The sequence below is a fragment of the Cervus canadensis genome, chromosome 8 (genome assembly GCF_019320065.1).
Source record: "Cervus canadensis isolate Bull #8, Minnesota chromosome 8, ASM1932006v1, whole genome shotgun sequence".
Classification (NCBI taxonomy): Eukaryota; Metazoa; Chordata; class Mammalia; order Artiodactyla; family Cervidae; genus Cervus; species Cervus canadensis.
This window is the reverse complement of record NC_057393.1, coordinates 66,225,365-66,249,138: the sequence shown is the minus strand read 5'-3', so window position 1 is coordinate 66,249,138 and position 23,774 is coordinate 66,225,365. Positions and strand designations below refer to the sequence as shown.

The 23,774-nt window shown below is 52.7% G+C and overlaps 1 protein-coding gene across 2 annotated transcripts in view; it reads left to right on the top strand.

Moving 5' to 3' along the window:
• Positions 1-666: 666 nt before the first annotated feature.
• Positions 667-23,774, top strand: part of UNC5B (unc-5 netrin receptor B) — an 86,524-nt gene continuing 63,416 nt past the window's right edge. Inside the window, exon 1 of one of the 2 annotated variants that reach the window (XM_043476680.1) lies at positions 667-1,233. In XM_043476680.1, coding sequence (XP_043332615.1) covers positions 1,155-1,233 — 79 coding nt within the window. In that variant the 5' untranslated portion in view covers positions 667-1,154. The remainder of the gene's footprint in view (positions 1,234-23,774) is intronic. The other variant, XM_043476679.1, reaches the window with a different exon arrangement.

The window sequence follows — 23,774 nt, the reverse complement described above, 5'->3', positions numbered from 1 at the left end:
AAGGTCACACAGCAGGCAAGGGGCAGAGCCCAAATTTACACCAAGCCAAACATGGCTCCCCCCGTGCCCCACTGTCAGTTGGGATGGGGGTAACATCCTAGGCCCTGGGCGCTACAGGAGGTTCAGCTGGGTCTGGTCAAACAGTTCTGCCCAGGGTCATGCCAACAAGTAACCTGGCTAACCAGGATGATCCAGATCCACAATCAAGTTCACAGAGCTGTAAGTTCCAACTTAACCCGGGACTTGAGGGTTTGAGATTTTTCTCACTTAAGAAGGGTTTTCTGGGAAAGAACCCCACCGCCACCCCCTTCCCATGTAGAAGACATAGATTTTACAGATAGTATAGACCAGGGAACCAAAAACGACAGAGTCCTGAGTTTAATCAGAGGAGAAAGCTGACACAGCCAAGCCAAATGGGAGCTCAAAAATACATTTCCTTAGTTCCTGGGAAGGAAAATTGGGCAGACTCCGCTTCCAGTTTCGATCCAGAGGCCGAGTTTTCCAATGCTCCGGGCCCACCGTCTCTCGAGGACCTCCCTGAAGGGCCCCCAGCTTCGCTGAGGCCGCGCCCCAGAGGCCGTCGGTCACCCCCTCGAAAGGCCCCGCGCCGACTCCGCCCCTGCCCTCCCAAAGCCCCGCCCCGCCCCGCCCCGGCCGTGCTTGGTCCTCCTCAGCTCAAAGACTCACTAGGGTGAGCGAGCGGCAGCGCTCGGCGTTGTGGCTGGAGGCTGGGGCCGGCGAAGACGCAGGAGCCACGGGTAGCAACTGGGCGCAGGAACGCGCGTACTGGGGTTCGGACCGCGCGGCGTCAGCCGCTGCGAGCGCCGCTGAGCGGTCTAACCTTCAGTCGTGCAACTTCGTAGCCAGGACGTGAGAACCCGGGGAGAGCTCGAGTCCCGGCGCCGGAGGAGCGCAGAGAGGGGCGCGCCGGAGCCTGACCGGAGAGCGGACGCCAGTCACCCGTCGCGCTCCGAGCGCCCGGCAGCCCTCTGCGAAGCGTGGCTGCCTCTGCCCCAACGGAGGGCACGAGCTGGCGCGACCGGGCGCCGGGGAGGACGGCGAGGAGGAGGCGGCGGCGGCGGAGACGGCGGCGGCGAGGCTGGGGCCAGGGAGAGAGCCCCGGGGGAGAGGCGCCCGAGCCGGGCCGAGGGAGCATGTGGGCCCGGAGCGGAGCGCGGGGCGCGCTGCTGCTGGCGCTGCTGCTCTGCTGGGACCTGAGGCTGAGTCAAGCAGGTAGGGAGCGGTCGGGCATGGGGGAGTGGGGCGAGGGAACCCTGGCGCCTCACTCTGCCCCGAAGTTGAGGTGGTCCATCGCTCCATTAGTGCGCGTAGGGAAAGAGGCAAGGGCGCCCAAGTTCGGAGGTAGATTTCTCTGCCCCATCAAAGTGGGCGATGATGCAGTCATCTCGCGCGGGGTGCGCAGGTCCTCCAGCTCCTGCTTGGAAAGGAGGGGTCGCTTCTTTTCCCTGGAATGATATCCGAGTCGGGGTCTGCGCCTCCTGGAAGACTGGCCTCCAGGGGACCCCTGGTTCTGCGCGTGCTTGGCAGCGGCTCGTAAAACACACACACACACACACACACACAGTCGCTGCACAGGCCAGGTGTGCGCTCGTTCCCGGTTCGCTGGCAACTTCCTAGTCCAGGTCCCGGCTCGCCCAAGCTCCTACCGCGGCACCGACCGGAATCCGCAGACTAGAAGGAGGGAGCGAGAAACCTGGGGAGCACGGGAAGCGCTGGTCCGCTCCACCAGCCGGATGAGGCCAGGTTGCAGGGGTTTGGTTATCGATGAGAATAGGGCTGAGTCTTGCACGTACAGTTTTCCCCGAGATCTTGGGATTCGCGGGTCTAGAAGATATTTTTTTTTTCTGTGTGTTGGTGGTTGAAGGGAGGAGTACGTAGCGATCTGCCTAGTTTCTTTTTAAATGAATCACTGACATTCTCCCCGTCTGGGGAGTCGACTGGGTGCGCTCGCCAGGCTCCTACTCAGGACCCACCAAGGTGCCTTAAGGGAGTCGGTGGGCTACTAAAAATTAAAGCTATTCCGCCTCTTCCGCCGTGGATGTGTACACGTCTCGCTGGTCTGTAACTGGGTCCGGCGCGGCTGACTGGGCTGAGTCTTCCTGGGGAGCAGGGTGGACGCACGGGATCCATCCACCTCTCTCGTTCTCTCTCAGGAACCGAAGCACCGGGCTTTCGAGGTAGGGTGGGGAAGGGCCGTATCCTGCAGAGTCCTCTTGAGTTGAGGCTGAGAATGGGGCAGGAAAATTGGTGCAGAAAGTGGACAGATGACGCAGCCGCCCCCCCCCCCCCCGCATCTTCCGCTGAGGTGTTGACGTCCGCCGCCCTCCTGCCTCCCCTCGACCTTACCACCTCGCCCCCACCCCCCAACTTGTAGTCAGAGATTCTTCACTCTGGAATTAATGATTCCCACGGCCCAGGCCCAAGTGAGGACTTGGTTTTAGCATATCCCCCCGCCCCCTTTTTTCCCCTAGCCCTATGTTGTAAAGTTACGACACAATCATTTGATCCACGTTAATTATGATTTGGGCAGACTCTGGTATTTAAAGCAGTGTTTTGAAGTTGGAAGGTAATGATGGGGGAGGGGGCAGGCTGCTGAATGACCAACTTTGTTTTAAAGAGTGCAGTTGGATGTGGGAGGTGCTGGGCTGGGGTGTTGGTTTCTGGTTTTGGGGTGTTTGAGGGGACGTGATTGAAGGGTTGGGTGAAGTCTCTGTAAATGGCACACGGGCAGGATTGGGTCTTCGGAAGCTGTCTTTGACCAGCAGGGCAAGGATATAAGGAATAAATACCGAGATTACTGAGGGTGGGGGGCTGGGTAGGCAGGAGAAAGACAAGACTGATTGGCCTGGAGTTCTCCAGAGCTGCAGAGTAGGCTCCGTTGGGAGGCTGGGGGTGGTCCGCCTTGCCTGCTTAACAAAGCATCCGGCCTCCACCTTCCCCAAAAGAAACCCCAGGCCCAGGGCTTTGATGGATTTGGGCATGATCGGTGCCCAGCCAGAAATGGCCTCTAATACTGGGCTTTGATTTCTCACTAGCAGAGTAGAACTGGCGTTGGAATTGTGCTCATTACTTAGCGCAGCAGGGGTTGCCTGCCCACCAGCCTGGAGAGGGGCCAGCCGGTGGGATCAGCCTGCCGCCTTCCCTTGCCCTTAGAAGCCTGCCTTTAAGACAGAGAACATGCCCCTTCCTCCTACACAGCCCTTGTACTCTAATGTACAGAGCAACTTCCAGAATATTCATTAGGTCTTCCCAGCGATCCCCCATGAGCTCCATTGCACAGATGGGGGAAAAAAAGGCCAAGATGTTGCGTTTCCTCAAATCTTACCTTCACTTGACCACAGATTGCAGATTTAAATCCAAGGCTCCTGTTCAATAGCCAGACTGATTCAGTTCACTTTGAATTCCTGCTTATGGTCTCATCCACGGTCTGTCTTGGGAGTCTCCAAGTTCTCCTGAATGGGCAGGCACCTCTCTGTCCTTCCCCCTCCTCCTATTCCCAGTGGATCTGGAAATGAGTTCCCTTTACAGTACCGAGAATTTTTTTTAAGCCATAAAATTTGATGGTGGAGAAATCAAACCCAGAACCATAAAACCCCAGACTCTTAGGAGGAGATGTCAGCAGGTGACTGGCCAGAGAGGACACTTTAAAAGCTGAGGTTAGCCCTGGGAATCTCCTCCCACCTATCCCTCAGCCTTTCCCAGAGCTATTAATGAGCCTCTGGCTGGGATGGTTGAGAAGGAACCAAGGTGTCATGGTAATACTTCTTTTTAAGGTGCAGTTAAAATCAGAATTTTCCTAGTGTTTTTGCTCTGTGTGTGTGTGCATGTTGGTGGTGGCCTGTCCTTGTCTTCCTGTACACTATACTAAATGCCAAGTTCACTTAAACAAATGGAAAATCGAGAGTGTCTTAATTCTTCTTCTCATTAAAGTGAGAGGACCACTGCAGGGGAGGAATTCTGTATGTAATTTCTCTCCCCACCCCACAAACTGGGAATTCCATAGGACAAATTAATTCCCCTCTCTTCCAATCCACTTATTTAACTGCTGAAGCTTTGGGACAGGCCCTGACCTGCCCAGGACTACACTTGGACTCATGGAGAGATCTGAGATTTGCACTCAGGCCTTGTAAACCTCATTCTTGTCAGGGCTCCTTTATTCCACTTGGGCTGCAGACTGTCCGCGTGGGTCTGGGATTGAGATTTTGAAATCAAGGCCTGGCTAAGCCAGGCAGCTAAAGATGGAGTCGGTTTGGTAACCGAGTTGGACTGGGACTTGCAGGGGCAAGATTTGCAGGAGCATGGACCTGGGAGAGGTGGAACAGGGCTGGGCCAAAGGTCAAGGTGAGACCCTAAGACCAGGCAAGTGCCCAAAAGTAGCTTCCTCCCTGGCCTTCCAACACTGATCCTCTCAGTAAAAGCCCCCACCTGCCCGTGGTGAGATAAATCACAATCCAGGCTCCCCTGGTCTGCAGGACTACATATTAGCATTTTTTTTCCATATTAGCATTTTAAAGCTCTATACTGATTGGTATGGAGGCTTCCCTGATGGCTCAATGGTAAAGAATTTGTCTGCAATTCAGGAGCAGAGGGTTCGATCCCTGGGTGGGAAAGATCCTGTGGAGAAGGAAATGGCAACTCACTCCAATATCCTTGCCTGGAAAATCCCATGGACAGAGGAGCCTGGCAGGCTACAGTCCATGAGGTCACAAGGTGTTGGACACTCTTTTGTATAGCTGGAGGCGAAATAGGTTTTTACATTTTTATTTTGAAGCTTTAGGAACTCATCTCCTGCACCCATTTTGTTGTTGAATTTTTCCTGGACTGAGGTACTGTGACCTGTTCCTGGCTGTCAGAGCAGGGTGTCAGGTCTGCCTACCACTTCCTTACCGGCAGTATCTTCTAAGGAGGGTTTGGACTTTGGCAATGAGGCTGAAGGGGCGGTGGGTCTCTTACATTCCAAGTGCTTGGTTGGTATTTCTGAATGGCCCATCCTGGAGCCTCCTCCCGGGCCTGCTGGCCAAACATATGGTCATTTGAACCTTGTGGCTGGGATTAGGGTAGCAAGGAAGTATCTTGGAGCCCCCTGAGGCCTGGAGGAAAGGGTTAAGGAGCAGGGGTCATAGGTTGGGATTTAGGGGTTGCCTGTGGGGTTGGTTGTAGGGAGAAGCTACTCTCAACGCAGGGAGAGAAGGATTCAGACACTAAGGCCAAGGGCTGGCGCTTCTGGCCTCTTCTTCCTCCTCCTCCCCAGTTTCCTAAACAGCTTCCACAAATGGAATCATTAAAGCTGTGAAGGCAAAATGAAAGCAAACAAGTGTGTTCTGTGCTTTTCTGTTACTTTCCTTTTTTTAAAGGAAAACTTAAAATACCGTAATTAGAATAATATGAGGAAGGGCAGTTTCAGGAGGGTGGAGGGAACGCGTGTCCTCCTTGTGATTTGCTCCTGAAGTTGGGGATGGGGCGCCACCTCCTGCTCCACCATGGGCCTGCGCTCAGCCGGGTGTCGCTGGAGCTTGGGGAGTTTGTCCCCAACCCGACCGGGTGACCGAGGGCCAGGTGAGCCCCTCCTCTGCGTTTTTTGAGAGAAGCCTGGCTTCTCGTTGGGAGTTGGGCGGGCGGCTGGATTGCGCTGGATTCGAACTCAGGCGGCCAGCACCAACCGCTCCAGTCCCTGCGCCCCCTCGGCAGGCGGGTCCTCGCCGCGCCCCTGTCTCTCCGACCCTCCACTTCGGCGAGGCTAATGGCAACGAAAACATTTGCTGAAATGAAGGCATAAATCAGCCGCCTCCCCGCTCCCCCGACCCTCCCCGCTTTGTTCCTCTTCCTTCTCTTCCAAAGCCCTGGGTTGCTGGAAGCTCCCGAATTTACCCTTGCGGACAAAGCAGCCTGGTTAGCATCTCCGAGGCTGGTGCTGGCGGGGCTGATTCAGCTCGCGGGTACCTGGGGGACGCACGTATCTTGGCACCGACACCAACCGCTCCCCCTTCCCTTCCTCTCCCGTGTACCCCCTGGTCCTTGGCCCCCTCACCAACCGCCTCTACCCCTTCCCCTGCCGAGGAGCCCGGGCAGCTCTCGGCCACGGTCAAGGAGTGAGCTCGCGGAGCTTCCTTCTCACCTCCCAGAACAGGCTGACCCCAGCGCCTCACAGCTTCCCCGCCTGCTGCTGCGCGGCTCTTTTCGAAAAAGGCAGGCTGTGGTGTGAAAGTGTGCGTGGAAGAGTGGGTCGGGGTGGGGGTGAGAATGTGTATGAAGGAGGTGGGCAGAGGTGGGAGTGTGAAGTGGGAGTGAGGGTAGGTGTGGTGCTGCATTGGGTGCTGGGTGTGCGTGTGGGGTGAAGTGTGCAGGAGGGATGGGGCGCATGTCTTGAGTTGTGCCTTTTGCATATGGGATGGCGTGCGTGTGTTTGGGTTGGGGGTGGGTAATGCAAATGGGTGCAGCTGTGGCGTGTGTGTGTAAATAGGTGTGTGTAGTATGGGGACGGTGAGTCACCACCATACTAGGGAAGCTCCAATGTGCTTAGGAGGTGGGACCCAGGTGAGTGAGATTTGATCCATTTGGTCTGCATGCCAGGTTATGGAGTTGGAAGGGCAAGAAGCTCCCTCACTTGAGGACAGGTGGAACGGATTGCCACAGACAGGCTCTATAGCTCGCTAGACCAGGAGCTTGGGTGACTCCCCCCAGGAGGACAGGACAGGAGTCTGAGTCCTGGGGTCTCCTGCAGTCTGCTTCCCTAAAACAGTGGCAGGTCCTGTGGTTTGAAGGTCTGCTCTCTGCTCTGGGTCAGGTTCCTGCTTCAGTCCTCCAGGAGGAGTGGGGTCCTCAGGAATTTGCCAGGGAAGAAGCAAGCTGAGCTCAGATGAGTGGCGTCACCCATGGAGAGCAACATGAGCAGGCATGGCTGGGCCTGGGACTCTCCATGGATGTAAAACAGGATGCAGGCACATACAGACACATAAATGAGCCCTGGACTCCACTGTTCCTCATTTCCTTGGTTACAAAGCACTCCCCTGCCATCCTTAACTCTAGGATAAGGTATGCTGTTGTAGACTAGAGAGACCTTTGGGAAAATCATAGTCCCACCGACAAACTTTTGTTTAACAGGTTATAAAACCCTCTCATATGTAAGACCTCAGTTTGTCCTTGTAAGAACCCCACTGGGGAGGCAGGCGCCACTTAGGACATGCGCTTCGGACCTGGCTCAGAACCAGAGCAGCCCTGGCCCCAGCCCTCAAGGTGGTTACTATGTGTGAGGGATGCTGATGTCCACTCCAAAGAATGGTAAGTGACATTCCAACAGCCTCTGTGGCAAATGAGGCCAATGACACTGCAGCTGATCTTTGAATAATGTGGGGGTCAGGGGCGCTGACTCCCCAGCAGTTGAAAATATCTTTGCCTCATCAGCCTCAAAAATAAAGAAATTGACAAATGACTCACCCAAGAGCATGAAGCTGAAATGGTTTGGATAGAATCAGGACTCAAAACAGTTCTTTTGATTCCACATATTGTAATCTCTAATCAAACGTTAACTCATCCCCAAGCTTAAACATCTATAAAATGAAAATACGGATACCACATTCATTGAAAAATTATCTACTTTTATGTGGACCCACACAGTTCAAGGCTGTGTTGTTCAAGGGTCAACTGTCTATTCAGAGAAGAGAGCCTTGGGGCTTCCTGGAGAGGGTGATGTGAGCCAGACCTTGACTCTCTTTTTCTAAGAGCACTGCTGAAGAGGAGACAAGATGGGGACAGGGGTGCCCACTTGAGACTTCTCCAAATCTTGAGAAGTTGGCCCTGCCAGCATCTGCAAGGGCTCCATCCTGTGTGGACACCAATCCTTGGTGAGCCAGCTTTCAGCCATATTTCCATCCTGTCCCTCCCAGGTTCAGCTGAAGGGGTGGTGCCCCTCTCAACTACCTCTGAGTAGTTGCAACCTGGGGCTGGCACTTGAGAGGAAAAGATTTCTTATTCTTTGATTTGCTCTCTGTGGTTCTTGAAAATGGAGTGAGCCCAGAAAACACTTTTTAAGCAATGATAGGAATTACGTTGGGGATGGAGGTGTGGAAAGGTATACTGTTTTGCCTTCTGCCAGGCCCCCACCAGAAAACACGGAGTGGGGTACAAGCGAAGGACAGAATCCTCAGCCCAGCTACTGCCATGAGCTAATTGGAGAGGGCAAGCTCAATTGTCAACACCTCTAGGAACCCCCAGCCCCTCCAACCCCTTTCCTCACAGAGGACCCTCAGGACCTCAGCTGCAGGTGCGTGATGTGGTCAGCTGAGGTTCTGAGGAGATTAATATAGGCCTCCAGCATTGCCACTTAGTAACCCTATGGCCTTGGGCAGCTCGCCTAACTCTTCTTTGCCTCAGTTTCCTCACCTGTACAGTGGGGGTAATGACAGTTTTGAGGATCACATGACCTGATATATGATAAAGCACTTAGCCCAGGGCCTGGCACACAGTGAGCTCAGGGAGCACTCGGGCACAGCCCTGTGATGCCAGAGAGGACCCCCTCCAGAAGGCCAGGAGGTTCAGGGCCTGCAGTCCCGGCAACCCCTGCCCTGGGAGTTGGGAGGTTCTGGGTTTTGCTCTTTCTCTGCTGTGTGACCTTAGGCAGGTGACTTCCTTCTCTGGGTCCCCTCTGTAAATTCAGGATGGGGGAAAGGTGGAAGGATGATCCATCCTTAAGGGCTCTAGGATTTTTGATCTGGTTCCATCTGAAGAGGCCCTAGCAGCCAACAAGAGACAGAGGTAACCAAGGCCCAGAACCACTGTGTTTACAGAGGCCCCTCTCGGAAGTCAATATATTGACTAGAATGCCCTTGTGAGCATTATGCGGCCCTGGGTCTCTCTCTCGCTAAAGCTATAAATCACCCTCTGGGACCTCAGTCCCTTTTTCCTGTTTCATAAGCATCTCCTGCCTCATAGACGGAGAACCCCAGATGCTAAGCAGGGCTTGGGAGGCAGAGAAGGGCCCCACTGGCAAAGGCACTCTGAGCATATGAACAAAGAGGTACTTGCTCCCCCCACCCTGCCACCCCCACCAAGGCTCAGGGAGGCCCTGTGGGGGGTGTGGTAGGAAGACACTGTCCAGACCTGGCCATCCCACTCACTGTTTCCTTTCTCAGGGGTCGAGTGTAGTTGAACTTAGGATTGGGGGTTTAAGAATCCTGTGCCCACACCAGGTATTGGAACACAAATACACTCAGTCCTAAAACTTGGCACAGATGGACGTTCATTTGATCTGAGGAAGTACTGGGTCAGAGGTGGGCAAAGCACTGGCCTGACCCTTGGATTGATTTGTGTTGCTTCTTGAATCATGAGTCATGCGCCAGGCTTGTGGTGCTGGAGTGGGTTCTGGCATGATGTTTAGAGGGTGGGCTGTGCAATCAGACTACTTGGGTTCAAGTCCTGGCTATTCTAGCATTTGGCTGTGTATCCTGGAGCAAGTTACCTACCTCTCTGAGCTTTAGTTTCTTCATTTGTAAAGGAGGAGTGGTAACAGTGCCAATCTCATCAGATCCTTGTGGGGATGAATGAAATAATGTATGCAAGTGCTTTGCACATTCTAAAGCACTCAATGACACTCACTGTCCTCCTCCTCATTGTTGTTGGTGCCAAGTATCGAGTGATACAACAGGAAGTCCTTCAGGTGTTGAGAGAAGGCTCTTGTGGACCCAGGTGGTTGGTTAAGGAAGGCTTCCTGGAGGAGGGAAGGATAGTGCCTGACTGGCCTTGAAGGATGAGCAGAGCTCGGGTGAATAGAAAGTGCATTCTTGGTAGGGGGTATGTATATTAAAGTGTAGGATGGGAACGTCTGACATATCCACCCATGAAATGGATTTTGAATTCAGCCATTTGATCATCTGATAAAACAGGACTTCAGGAGCCAGGGCTCCCTTCCTGGTAGAAAGAGCCAAGGCCTTGGAATTAGAAGGATTTGACTCTTACCGAGTGGCAGGGCTGTGTGGCTGAACCTCCGTGTACCCTAGTATCCCCATCTGTGGGGTGGGGATAACCCCCTGCCTTCCCGGGATGTTGATGTGACGTCAGATAGACATGCGGTCCTGGCACAGAGCAGGTTCCATCGATTTCCCATGGCCTCCCTCCTGCTTGCCTCCCCCCGCCCCCTGTCTGGTCGCCCCCTGGCTGGGCCTGGGCCCTCCTTCTCTGCCTGTACCTCTCTGGGCAGGAGAGCAGGGGTCAGAGAGTTCCTGGTGGCAGCTTTCTGGTTGACCAGAGAGTCAGGGAGAGGGGCAAGAAGAAGGAGGCTGCCTTTTCTGTCCCTGAGGCCTACCTGGGCCTGGTGGATATCAAGAGATATCCCTAAGGTCTGGGAGAAACGTCTTCTGCTGAGATCACCCAGGAGCCTGCAACCCCCAGAGGCCTTGAGTAGCGTCTAGAGGCATTACTGGCGTCAGGAGACAGAGCTGAAGGCAAGCAGCTCTGTAATGCGATCAGAGGCGCCCGCCTGCCCAGCCTGGGCCAGGGCACCCATGGAGGATGAAGAGCTTGCAAGAAGTTGAGCGGGGATTCTAGGAATGCTGTTCCTCGCTCCCTCCCTCATCCCACCTTTGCTCATTCTGTGACACTCTGCAGGACAGAGTGAGACTCAGAGATGGGACTCAGGTGTGCCATGGGGTGGAGTAGGGAACGCCTTATGGAGCAGCTCCCCATCCTTCGTTTTCCTTATCACTCAAGCCAGGGCCCTGGGGGTGAGGAGGCAGGGTCAGTGAGTGGAGGCAGGATGAGGTTGGAACAACTAGATGATAGGAAAGCAGCTGTGACACTCCACCCCTAGGGAGACAGGGTATGATTTGTCTGATTTTGCTCGATCACATGTCCCTGGTACACAGCACCATCCCAGGTGCGAAGAGAGAGCTTGATAAACACGTGTAGGGCAGATGAATGAGGGATTCATGCAGGCCTTCCTCACTCGGGAGATTGCCGTGACTCACTCCCTGCCACACTTTGGACTTGCTGCTGCTTTAGAAGAGTCTCACAGCCCCCACCCCACCCCGACTCTGCCTGCTTCTCTCCCTTCATTTTCTCCTGCTTTCCGTCTTTGATCACTTACTGTGCATGGGGTGCCATGGAAATCAGAGCCAAGCCTTCAGTGGTCAGAACCCTGAGGTAGGAAAGAATGTATTCACGAAATCCAGTGGAGCCACGAAGAACTGATCAAGGACTGTAGTCAGGTGCCCTTGGTGCTTGTGTTCAGAGGAAGCAGACGGACAGACATCTGCTGGGCTGGTAAACATTGTACTTACCTGCAAGGTGGCCTTCACGAGGCCCAAGAGGCTGGTCCAGACCCTTTAAAGATGTTTGTTTCCAGTTTGCAGCCCCAAGCCCATTGATCATTCCCCTCTACCTTGCTGTCTAGTGGCTCAAGACAATGTCTGTTGCAGAGACACTGGTCCCGAGACCTGGGAGTAGGCATGGGCTGAGACAGTATATCTGAAAGTTCTTTGGCAGGGTCTGCCCGAAGACCTCAGCCCTCCAGAACAGCTGCCACCAGCATCTTGGCAGGAGCTGGGTTTGATGCAAGGGAACAGTTTTGGCTGCAGAGTCTGGCTAAGGCAGGCTCCCCCAGCACTGCATCCAGTGTTAACATTCAGAGAGCATCCCTAGGAGATTAAATACCCCCAGGCGCTTAGCCGAGGCAGCAGTAGTCCGAGCCCCACCGCCACCCTCACAGCTGGGCACCCGCTGGCTCTTGCCAGGAGTCCCCAACACTGATCTGGAACTCCTGCCTGGCAGCACAAGATAGCCAGAGCTGATCCACACATCTGATCTGGCCCCACTTTTTCCTGCTGGTGCACCCTGCTCTGTACAGACACACACATACAAAAAGAACTCTAAGTTGAGTTCTAACGGCTGGATTCTAATCCTAGCCATGCAGCTAATCTGCTGTGTGTCACTGAGCTAATCCCATTCCCTCTCTGGGCTTCAGTGTCTTCATCTGTCCGGTGGAAGATGGTCTGCCCTACAATCAGTAAGCTGAGTTCAAGTCCTGGCTCTGATTACTAACTGTAACTCCCCAAGCCTGCATCGCCTCACTGTGAATTGGGGCCTGATTGTTGTTGGGGGGATGAAACGAGATGGGGCATGGTCAGTAAAGGTCAGCTCCTTTTTATTTCTACCTGGAAGGAAATCAATCTGCAAACCACTGATTACACTCCTCCTTTCTTTCCAGTATTACCCTATTGACACATCGAGTGTTAGACTTAAGGTTCAGGATGGCCCACAGGGTGACTTGATGATCTGCCTGGGGCCTGGGGGTTACATCAAGAGGGGAAGCCTGCATTGTCATATGCATTTGGAAAGAGCACTGGACTAGGAGTCTGAAAGCTACAGCCCTGAGACCAACTCTGTCTTTGTGTGACAAGCAAATCACTCGCCCACTCTGAGCCTCAGTTTACCCACCAGCGAAAGGAATAAAAGAAGCCGAATGCTAGGCAGGGCTCAGGGAGAAAATGCCTGGACAGGTGCTTTGGAAACTTCTCCAAACCCCAGGGGCTGCTGATCTGAGTAGGAAGGAGGCCCACACAGCAAGGTCTGTCCCCAGGGGCTGTGCGGTACGTCCTGGGAGCTGCTCACTGTGGGGCAGGTACGAGAGGGCCCGCGTTTCCACTTCCCTGGCTGGAACCTCCCGCGGCAGGTGGGCCCTGGCTTCTCCCTGTGGCCTGGCTGGCAATGGCTATTGAGCGGGATGACAAGAGTTTGGGCCGCTTCCCATCCCTCTCTGCTCCACACCCCAGAGCAGGGGAGGCTGGGGTTCCACGTCAGGGAAGGTTAGTGTCAGTGCTGGGTTGGATGTGTCCGAGCCAGCACGCCATCTGCCATGCCCACCAGAAGTTACATAATCCCTCGGCCGGCTGCCTGTTCTTAGAAAACAGGGCAGGCAGGACCAGCAGAGAGTGGAGGTCAGTGTTTTCTTCCCTATGCTTTGTTCCCTCACAGCCCACCACCTCCCTGGACCCGTCTTCATTCTCCGAGTTGTTCCCACACTGTCTGGAGCCTGAGACATAAATGCTGGGACTGAGCCAGGCTGAGGTTGGAAGGGGATGAGGCAGTCCTTGAGGGCTGCTTGCTGCCTGGCCTGGAGGCAGCCTGCAGGCACAGTCCTCACACCCTCTCACATCTTTCCTCTGCCGAGCTCAGACAGAATGGACTGAGGAGGGCAGCTCAGGGTTCAGGAAAGTAGGGGCAGACCCTCCCCCCGGTTCCTACAGAGGTGTTCCTCTTCTAACACCTTATCAAATAATAAGCATTTTAATTGTATCTAAATAACAGCTAAATAATGCTACCCATATATTGCTATGGCCTTTGTAATCACTGAGACCTAAAATTCAATCCTGTCTCTTTTATTTGCTAGCTGTGTGATGTTGGTAGGGCAACTTCACCAGTGTTAGCCTCAGTTGCCTCATCTATGAAATGGGAATGATAAAGCAATTCGTTCACTTATCACTGAATGATAAAGGGGTTCACATCAGTATCCTGAGGATCAAATCAGACAATAATGCATGTAGAGGACAGAGAAAGCGTTCAATCAGTGGTAGCTGTCATCATTGGTATCCAATTCCATCCCCCCCACTTTCTGAAGAAAATGATATATAATGACTAAATCTTTTTTATTCTAGAAAGGCAAAGTTGGTTCAAGACTAATCCATTAATATTAATAACATGTGCCAAATTAGTATTGTATACCATATTAATGATTCTAAGGAAACAAAATCATGTGATTATATCTATAAATGCTGAAAATGCCTTGGACAAAATTCAGTATTTATTCATGATATAAACACTCAAGAAGATAGGAATGAAATAATAGTTTTTAGTATAATATATACTGATATGTTGTTGTTGTTTAGTTGCTAAGTTATGGCCTACTCTTTTGCAACCTCATGTACTGTGGCCTGCCAGGCTCCTGTCCATGGGATTTCCCAGGCAAGAATACTGGAGTAGGTTGCTATTCCCTTCTCCAGGAAATCTTCCCCTCCCAGGGAGCAAACCCATGTCTCCTGCATTGTAGTTGGATTCTCTACCACTGAGCCACCAGGGAAGACCCATATATATATCTTGATCCTAAAGCCAGTATCTTGTTTAATGAGAAAACACTAAAACCATTTTGATTAAGATCAGTATAAAACATGGACACCCACCATTTTTCTTATATCCAACACTGCTAAAAGTATTAGCCAATGTAATTAAACAAGAGAGATCAATGAGAGGCCCAAGATTGGATAAAGAAGTAAAACTATCCCTACTGATATTAAAACATACTATAATCCCTGTATAATTAAAATAATGTGAAGCTGGTGCCTGAATTGGCAGATAGACCAGTCGAAGATAAGAGAAAGCCCAGAATTAGACCCATATGCATATGAAAATATAGTATATACAGAGGTGACGTCCCAGATCACCGGGGTAAAGACAGACTTTTAAATAAATGCTGCTTGGACAACTGAGTAGCCATTTAGAAAATGATGATCTTTGATTCACATTTTACACCAAACAGAAAAACAAACTTTAAATGGATTTGGAATCTAAATGTAAACAGAAGTATCATACAGGTAGTACTGGATAGAAACTCAGGTGAATTCTCTTTAATGTTGGGGTGTATGCGTGCGTGCATACTATGTTGTGTCTGACTCTTTTTGACTCTATGGACTGTAGCCTGCCAGGCTTCTCTGCCCATGGGGATTCTCCAGGCAAGAATACTGGAATGGGTTGCCACACCCTCCTCCGGGGGATTTTACCCAACCAGGGATTGAAACTGCATCTCCTGTGTTGGCAGGCAGATTCTTTACCACTGAGCCACCCAGGAAGCCCAATGTTGGGGTAGGGGAAGGCTTCCTATGACTCAAAACCCAGAGACAATAAAATTAAAACTTGCTAATTTTTATTATATAAAATTTTTTTTAAAATTGACAATAAAGCACCCTAAGGAAAGTCAAATACAAATATTTGACAGATTAGGAGGAAATGTTCATAATATATGCCACAGACAAAAGACTAATATCCCTAATACATAAAACACTCTTAAATATTGAGGACCAAAAAACTTGATTTTAGAGTAGGAAAAGGAGACTTCCCTGGTATTCCAGTGGCTGACTCCACACTCCCAACATTGGGGGTGCAGGTTTGATCCATGGTCAGGGAACTAGATCCCACATTCTACAATTAAAGATCCTGCAACTAAGACCAGGTGCAATAAAAATAAATAAAAATAATTTTTTTAAAAAGTGGGAAAAGACATGAACAGATAATTCACAAAATAAGATGTTAACAGTGACACTCAAACATATGAAAAAAAATGTTACAACTCATTCATATTTAGAAGCAAATCAAAACAACTCTGAGATACTACCTCTCACAAGACTAGAAAAAATTAAAAATTGTGACCAAACATTCCACTGGGGAGGCAGTGGGGGACAGGCACTTTCAGACACTGCTGTTGGAAACGCAAATTGGTATAGTCCTTTGGAGAGCTAATATACCAACACTTGACAAAACTTCGTATGTGCTTTATTTTTCAGCCGAACAGTCCTACTTCTAGAAATCTACCCTTAAGGTACACTTTTATCAATATAAAAATACTTATGCTCGTGGTGAATGATTACAGCATTATTTGTAATTCCAAAATATTGGAAGTAACCTGAACACCCTGGTAGAGGAACTGAATAAACTATGATACAACCACATATCGGAGTACTATGCAGCTCTGAAAAATGATCCTAAAACTCTCTAAGAACTGATATGGTGAGATTCCTAGGACATACTGACAAGTAAAACTAAAACAAGCAAAGCACAAAATAGTATCTAAAGGCTGCTGCCTTTCATGTAAGAAAGAAGTAGGTATAAGACCAGACCCAGACCTCTTTTCTCCTTCTTTTTGCATGGCTTCTTAACAACATTCTATTTGCTCATCAAATGCCCAGTTCTGGTCTGCTTAAAGATCTGGGCAGTGAGCCCTGCATGGGGAGACAGATTTCCTGTGCTGTCCCCTAGGAAGATAGAGAGGAGAGGGGCAGGACCCACAATTCGCCCGATTTATGACTCCTGGCTCCATGTGATCCTTCAGCCCCCTGGGACTCACTTTCCTCTTCTATTGAATGGGGGATTATGAATCCCACACCATTGGCTACACAGGCAGGAGGTGGGACCAACATCATAATTATTCATGTATGCAAAGGGCTTTGCATGATGTGGAATATGTTATTTATTATCTACTTACATAAGGCTCTGTACCTTGCTCCTTGGGGCTCAGGTGGGTGTTAGATCCTCCTTTCCAGTCCCTTGTGACATGAATGTGCATGCACACACACTCCATTCTGCACTGTACACCTCCATTCAGAGCTGTAGAAGATGCGGAGGTGGTTGCTTAATTTGTTGTTTCCTTTACCTGTGAGGGTCCTGTACACATACTCTCCACTGCCCATCATGTGTGTTTCAGGCCCTCTGGGTCCCCGGCCTCCCTCCTGCTCTTGGGCCTGCTCTTGGGCCCATATTGGCCAGTTTGAACCCATTGTGCTGTTTAGTTCTTAAAGATTGAAGGCAGGAGGAGAAGGGGATGACAGAGGATGAGATGGTTGGATGGCATCACCGACTCAATGGACATGAGTTTGTGCAAGCTCCAGGAGATGGTGATGGACAGGGAAGCCTGGTGTGCTGCAGTCCATGGGGTTGCAAAGAGCTGGACATGACTGAGTGACTGAACTGAACTGAATGTCTCTGGGAGGAAGACCCTAGCAGAGGAGCAAAATGGGGCTTGGAGAAGTGAAGTGATACCTGCTAATCTCCCAGCTTTGGAGTCAGAGCCTAGTCTAGATCTAACCTTAGCCTCTAGACTCCAAATCTAGTGCTTTTTCCAGGATCCCTCTCTGCATCCACTCTCCAGAGCTGGGACCATGTTTTATCCTCTGTGTACTTACCTGGATGTCCCAGTGAGCACTGGCTGCTTGGTGATAATTCGTGGAATGATTGGTGAATGGACAGAACTTGGAACTGCTTTGTGAAATGCAGAATCCCCCAGCCATGTGATTCTGGCCTCACTAAAAGGGCTTTTCTACCATGTTCCTCCCCATGCACCTGTATAGTCATATGTTCACATGGGAGCATGGGGAAGAGCCTGCAGGGGGTTGTCTGTGCTCCTCAGGCCCCTGTAGGTCCAGTGGTCTGGGGGGAAGGGGCCAAGCCAGACGTCAGTCTCCACAGAGCAGGAGGGGCCTTTGGCAGGCAGTGGAGGGCATAATTGCCGGAAGGTCATGGTCCGAGCCCTGAGAACTCTGCTTGCCAATCAATAAGTCGTTTATTATGCCCTTGACAGCATGTTCCTCTGCCCCACCCTGGGTCCTTGCAGCTTGAAAAGGGAAGGGTAAGGCCAGCAGAGAGTCTGGCCTCTCCAGGGAGAGGGGCTGCTGGGAGCCAGAAGTAAGCCATCCTCCCGCCTCCTCATCACAGCCCACTGGACCAGAGTGGCTGCCCAAGCCCCTGATCACTGCTGAAGAAAGCTGGCTGAACGGAAGTTCCCAGGTACTTGGGCATCTCCATCTCACTGCCCTGGACTTCCTTCCCAAGGCTCCTTTCCAGGAATTGTAGTGCTTTCAGGGAGGGTGCAGTCCTAGGTACCACAGCCTGGTAGACCTTATAAAGGATCTCATGAGGGCCCAGCGTCCCCTTAGCTTGAGCAGGAGCTGGTAGTGTCAATCAGTCACGTGCTGTGTTCAGTTCTCCTGCCCACCACATGTCAATATGGTGCCCATTGCCCGCAGGTGTGGAGCACTGCATGCAAAAAGCACCTTCACAAATGAAGCTGAGCTTCTCAACAACCCCAGGATGTCATTTGGCTGAGTGCTTGCACCCCCGGCCTACAGCTGGGGGATCTGAGGCAGAGGGAGGGGGTTGACATGCCCATGTCATCTCTGGACTGGCTCAGTTGCTGCCTGATTTTCCACCCTTACCAGCCCTTCTCTACTCTTAACATGGAGAAAGATTAACAGGCATTCTAGATTCTTCTAGATTGTTCTTCCAGGGCAAAAAGCTGTGTCCACAGAGTGACTCAGTGACCCAACTTGCCTCTCCAGGGCAGGGATGTTCCAGAAACAGCCAGCCACCTTCTCTCTGCCCACACTGCCCTCCCCTCGACATCCCGCCTCTGATCCTGAGTGCCTGGGCTGCCCACCCCCTGCCCGGGATATACTGTATCTTCCCTTGTATGTTCACCAAGGGTGGACAGCAGAGATCAGCCTTCCACATAAGGGAAATTCCAGATCCCCTAAATTCCAAATTCCACAGCCTTATCTGGCACCATTCTTTCTGACCTTTGATGGGCTTCCTGGTGTGGGGGAAGGACCTCCCCACCCTCAGAGAGACAATGGGGGGGGTCCACTTTCCTACCACCCAAGCCCACCCCACTGATGACCCCCACCCCCACCCCCAGTGTGTCATGACTTTGTACTGTGGCTGAAACACACAGGTTGTTGACAACAGAGAAAAAGAGCAGAAGGGAGTTTGGGGGAAGGGTGGACGCTGGGCCTGACAGTGACTCATGTTGGAGTCATGGTCCCGTTTAACCCTTTGTGAACTGAGATACCACACCAATTGCTACCTCTGGCTAAGCCATGGTTTCCCCATCTGTTAACTAAGGGGGCTGGACCAGGGAACTCAGAGGACCCTGTCAGCTTTCAGGTGTACGTTTTCTAAAATCTGTCCATTCCAGCCACCTGTTGAATTTCCTGAGAACCCAAAAAGGACAGTTGTGACACCACTGGCCTCCCCTCGGCATTTCCTGTCTAGACAGGTCATGTACATAGGGGTTTTGATGAGAGTGTGGGTCTGCAGCTGACAGGAGACGCAGCTCCCACGTCAGTAAACATGCCTTTGTCCGGGGTACTCTCACCACTGACATCCCCGTGGTGTGCTCCTTCCTGTCATCTGGGTCCCAGCTGGGATGTCCCTTGCTCAGAGGGTCCGTCCCCACTGCCGCTGCTCTGCCTCACTTACTTTTTTCTTAGTGCTTGTTACCATTGGGAATTATGTTTTGTGTACGTACTTATGTGCTTGCTGGTTCATCGTCTGTCACCCCTCTAGCATGTCAACTCCCTGAGGGTAGGGCCGTGCCACTCTGTCAGTACTGTGCCCCCCAGATCCGGGACAGTGCCCGGCAGAGACACAGTGCCCGGCATAGACGGGACCCTTGATGTCCAGGTGCCCAGTGAACGAATAACTGGGGTTGTACCTAAGAATCGCCTAGAGGTTGTTTTCAAAATTGACATGTGTGGCCTTTGCCTCTAGCGGTGCTGGCTGAGGAAGTCTGGGCATATGAATTTAGCCAGAGCACCCCGGGTGATTCAGATGCACACCTTGTTAAAAGAGAAGAACCTGCTGGTTCTTAGCCTTGGCTGATCAGTGGGATCACTGCTGCCTGGTTCTCACCCAGAGATTCTGACTCAGCTGGACTTAGAATCTGGCCTGGCCATTTTGTGCTTTAAAAGTAATTCCATTGGTTCTGTTGTACTGCTAATGTAGAGGCCTAAGAACCCTATCTTCTCCGAGGCCTCTCGGATCCAAAGGTCTGCAATTCTTGGAAAGTCTTGCAAGGTTAAGCCTCACTTTCTTCCAAATCTCCAGTGGGGGTCAGCTCCTTGTCCTACCCTCCTGCACAGATAAAGAAAGTGATAACCGTGCTTGACTCTTGTGGATGAGTTGGGAGCATTGCCCGGGGTCCCACAGCCCCTCTCCAGTGACTTCCCGGGAGCGACTGGTGGCTCTCTGCACTGTCCCACCTCCTTTTCCTGGCAAGATTTCGGCTGAGCTGTGTTGGAACCTGTCTCTTCCTCTCCCCTGATAGCACACAGTTTTAAATAAGATCTTCATTTACCAGAAGTTCACACCACAGCTTATGTGTTATATGAGAAGCAGCCGTCTTGTGTTCGTGGGGGAAATGCTCTGGGACGCGATCCGGGGGGCTGGAGGAGGAGAAGCTACTGCAGAGGGGGTGCGGGAGGAAGGAGGAACCCAGGGAATCCGAGCTGGCGCCCGCCCCAGCCCTGGCAGTGCCACGCTCCTCTGGGCTCCGCGTGATGGGTGGGGGAGGTGCCAGCACTCTGCAAGCTGACCTCATGGCCGCTGGGGGGTGGGGAGGGAATGTCATGTCCACACCCGCTCTGCCAACTGGTGCCCACAGGCAGGTCTGCTCCGGGTCGTTTATGTGTCTTCCGTTGGTCGCTCTTGCTGTTGACGTGTCAGCCGCCTCCCACCTTGCCTCGAAGACTGGGATGAGGAAGGGGCTTGGTGGCCACAGACAGACACCACTCCTCCCCCATGGCCATCCCGCCTCCCTTCTTCTCAGCCCAGACTATGCAGCATCTAAATCAATAAACAAATTCCAGTTGCACAGCACTTAAATATTTCCGGGGTTTTTTCCGTGCAGTCTTCCCTGCTGCTCTGTGAGCTGGGTGTGATCACCTTGTTTGTGCAGGGGAAGAAACTGAGGCGGGGGTGGGGGCTGGAGTACCTCGGGAAAGCAAAGCTGTGACCTTGTGCCAAAGATTCTTCTCTGCTCTGCCTGCCCCTGGAGGGGGACGGGAGGGCAGGGCAGGGAGCTGTCGCATCTCAGTGGTCCGCGGTGTTCTTAATCCAGTGGTGTCTGCTTGTTCTGGTGGCGTGCAAGCTGACAGACCAAGGATCAAGTACCAGAGTGCCCTGTGCCCTTGGGCAAGGCTGCTTTTCCCTCTGGGCCTCAGTTCCCCAAAAGTGAACCGAAAGAATTGGAAAAGGTGGTCTCCTGGGAAGGTGCCGCCCTTCCGCGTTTCCTTGCTGGTGTTCACGTGCCCTGGTGGGGGGAAATGTGGGGAGAGGGTCCTGCGGTGGTCCTGTCACGGGGTCCGTGGTACAAGGCCAATGTGCTGGCAATAAATATTGAGTTGACAGATGCTAAGCCGCATCCCCAGCCTCTGAATAAATAAAAAGTTGCCCAGAATAACAGCCCGGAAAATGCTGGGGCTCCAGCCAGCTCTCACCTTCGCCCCTCCCACTGGCTGTGCCTTTGTGCCTCCCCGTCCCCCTCCCTTGTCCATCACTCACTCCAGCCCCAAAGGCAGGCATTGTCCCAAACCAGCTTTAGCTCATGGCCTGCCCCCTACCCCACCCCACCCCAGCTGCCGCAGCAGCTAATGAGGACCAGGCCCTGAAGATGACAGCTGGGGGACAGGCCAGCCAGGCCCTCATGGGGCTGGGGGCAGGAGTACGTAGGGGAGCATGTCTTTAATCCCCAGTGCCAGCCAGAAGCCTTTCTTTGTGGACACTCCCTGGCATGTCTGGTCCCCACCCTGGGAGATGGACTAGCCAGAACCCAATAGGATGCTGCTCCACTCACTACTTCTGGCTGAGGCCACCAAGATATTAGGACCAGAGCACACATAGGTGACCCCAGGGTGTTTCCAGATAGATGGCTCACACTTGGTTTGATGTTTCTCTGATATGTGTATGAGTGTTTCCTATCCCCCACCTGTTGCGTCAAGTGTCAAGTTACGGCATATTAGAGCAAAAAGACATCTCCCTCATTTTACAGAGAAGGAAACTGAGGTCTCAAGGTAGTGACTGGATGGTGAGGACACCTACCCAGGGTCACACCTACCCAGACAAGTGACAGAGCCTGGATTTGAACCCACATCTGGAGTCTCTGCCCTTAACCCCACTGATTGCCCTTCTCCAGGGGCCTTCATTAGGGCCCCACAAAGATGACGTCTCGTCTTTGGGATTTAGCCCAGCCCCAGAAGAGAAAGTCCAGGCCAGGATATCAGGGCTCCTTGGTGCTATATACTCGGTTTATGGCCTACTCTGGGAAAACATTGCACCATCAGAAAATCTGCTTTCCACTCTAGGAGAGGGACCACTGCATGTGGGAGCCAGTGCTAAGAACTAAGAAGCAAAACCTCTTGCATGGGGTTTCTTTGGGCTTCCAAGCTGTGTGAGAACCAGTGGGGAAGCCTCCAGAGTGGAGAGACCAGACAGAACAGAGCCCCCTTCCGCATGGCCCTTGCAGGTTTCCACAGACATGTCTACGGAGGGTGCCAATAGTGCAGTGCAAGAGGCGGTGGGGCTTTTAATCCCCCTTCTACAGGTGAGAGCACCGAGGCACGGCCCGTCAGGAGCTTGGCTGGAGTCTTAGGGTCCAGCCAGTTCTGGGCTGCAGGGTCTGGGGACTCACCTCAGTGCCCCTTCCCTGTTCTCTCGGGGAGGTCCCAGGGCCAGTCTGAACAAGTAGGGCTAAAGAGCCAGGCTAGAGAGGGGAAGATTTGGTTTTAGACCTCCTCCCAGGCAAGGCCAGATTCCCATTGATTCCGTCTCTGCTGGCCCAGACCAGACCCGCAAGGCCCCCTCCCTCCCCAGTGCCCAGGGCGCCCTCCCCTCCCCTCCCCTCCCTTCCCCTTCCCACCTCTCCCCTCCCTGCCCCTCCCCGCTCCTTCCCTCCCCCTCCTGCTGCAGCTGCAGGGTCCCTCTGCTGCAGGACTCCTGCCCTGCTGCTGCCGCTGCCTCTGACATTCCGCCCCAGAAGATAAGGATCCTGTCTGGCGCCTGAGTGCTTTTTTTCTCTTGCTTTCCGAATATGTTCCCTGATTATCTGCAGACAGCCCCTCACTAGGGGGGCCACCTGGGAGGGGGCTCAGAGCAGAGAGAAAGGCATGGGGGTGGAGGGAACCAGGAGGCCTGCAGCCACCCATCTGGGGTCGTGGCGGCCATTGACTAAGCCCCCACTGCAACCTGAGCACCCAGCTCAGCAGAGAGCTGAGGACTGCTTTTTCTGGGTGAACTGACCCACTTGAGTGGGAAGAAAGGGTATGCGAGCTAGGGGCTGGGATGAGGACAGGGGGTGGGGTCACTGCGGTGGTCAGCGTTCCTCAGCATTGGGCCTGGACAATACCCAGAGGGGATGTGGTGGAGGCTGCAGCCAGCCAGACGGCCACATCCTGTGGGAGACGCTGGCCCTTCCTAGGCCAGACAGGGTCTGAGGACACTCAGGGACAGGAGAGGGAGGGTGCTGGAGGGCTCCCAGAGCCCAGCCTCCAGCCCCGGGGACTGGTGTCAGAAAACAGCCAGGGCTAGCATGGCCCCCTGGCCTCAGCCTGAAGAGGAGGGACATCCCCCTCCCCTGGGCCTAGGGGGCTTCCCTGGTGGCTCAGACGGTAAAGAATCTGCCTGCAATGCAGGAGATCTAGGTTCGATCCCTGGGTCGGGAAGATCCCCTGGAAATGGCAACCCACTCCAGTATTCTTACATAGAGAATTCTGTGGACAGAGGAGCCTGGCGGGCTACAGACCATGGGGTCGCAAAGAGTTAGACACGACTGAGCACCATCACAGAAGCCCAGCCTTCTCAGGCCTGGGCTTCCCTGGAGAGCATCCGGTTATATCAAGCAGTGTCCAGACAAGGAGACCATTCAGAAAGAGAAGGGATTGGGTTCATCTCACCACCTGGCAAGTCAGATGTGATTCCATCTTCCAGGGATGAGGAGTCTGCATTGTGGGCCCCACTTACTGGGATTTGGAAGCCCACACTTTACAGCTAACATACTGTGTGACCTTGGGCAAGTTCCTTTTTCTTTCTGGGCCTTAACATTCTTCCACTATAGACTGGGGAGGCAGCCTATGTGGAATGAGGACACACAGCCTTCTCTCAGTGGGAACGGGAGAGGACAGCAGAGGCCTGAGTTCATAGACATCACCTCTTTAAGCTTTGTCAGACCT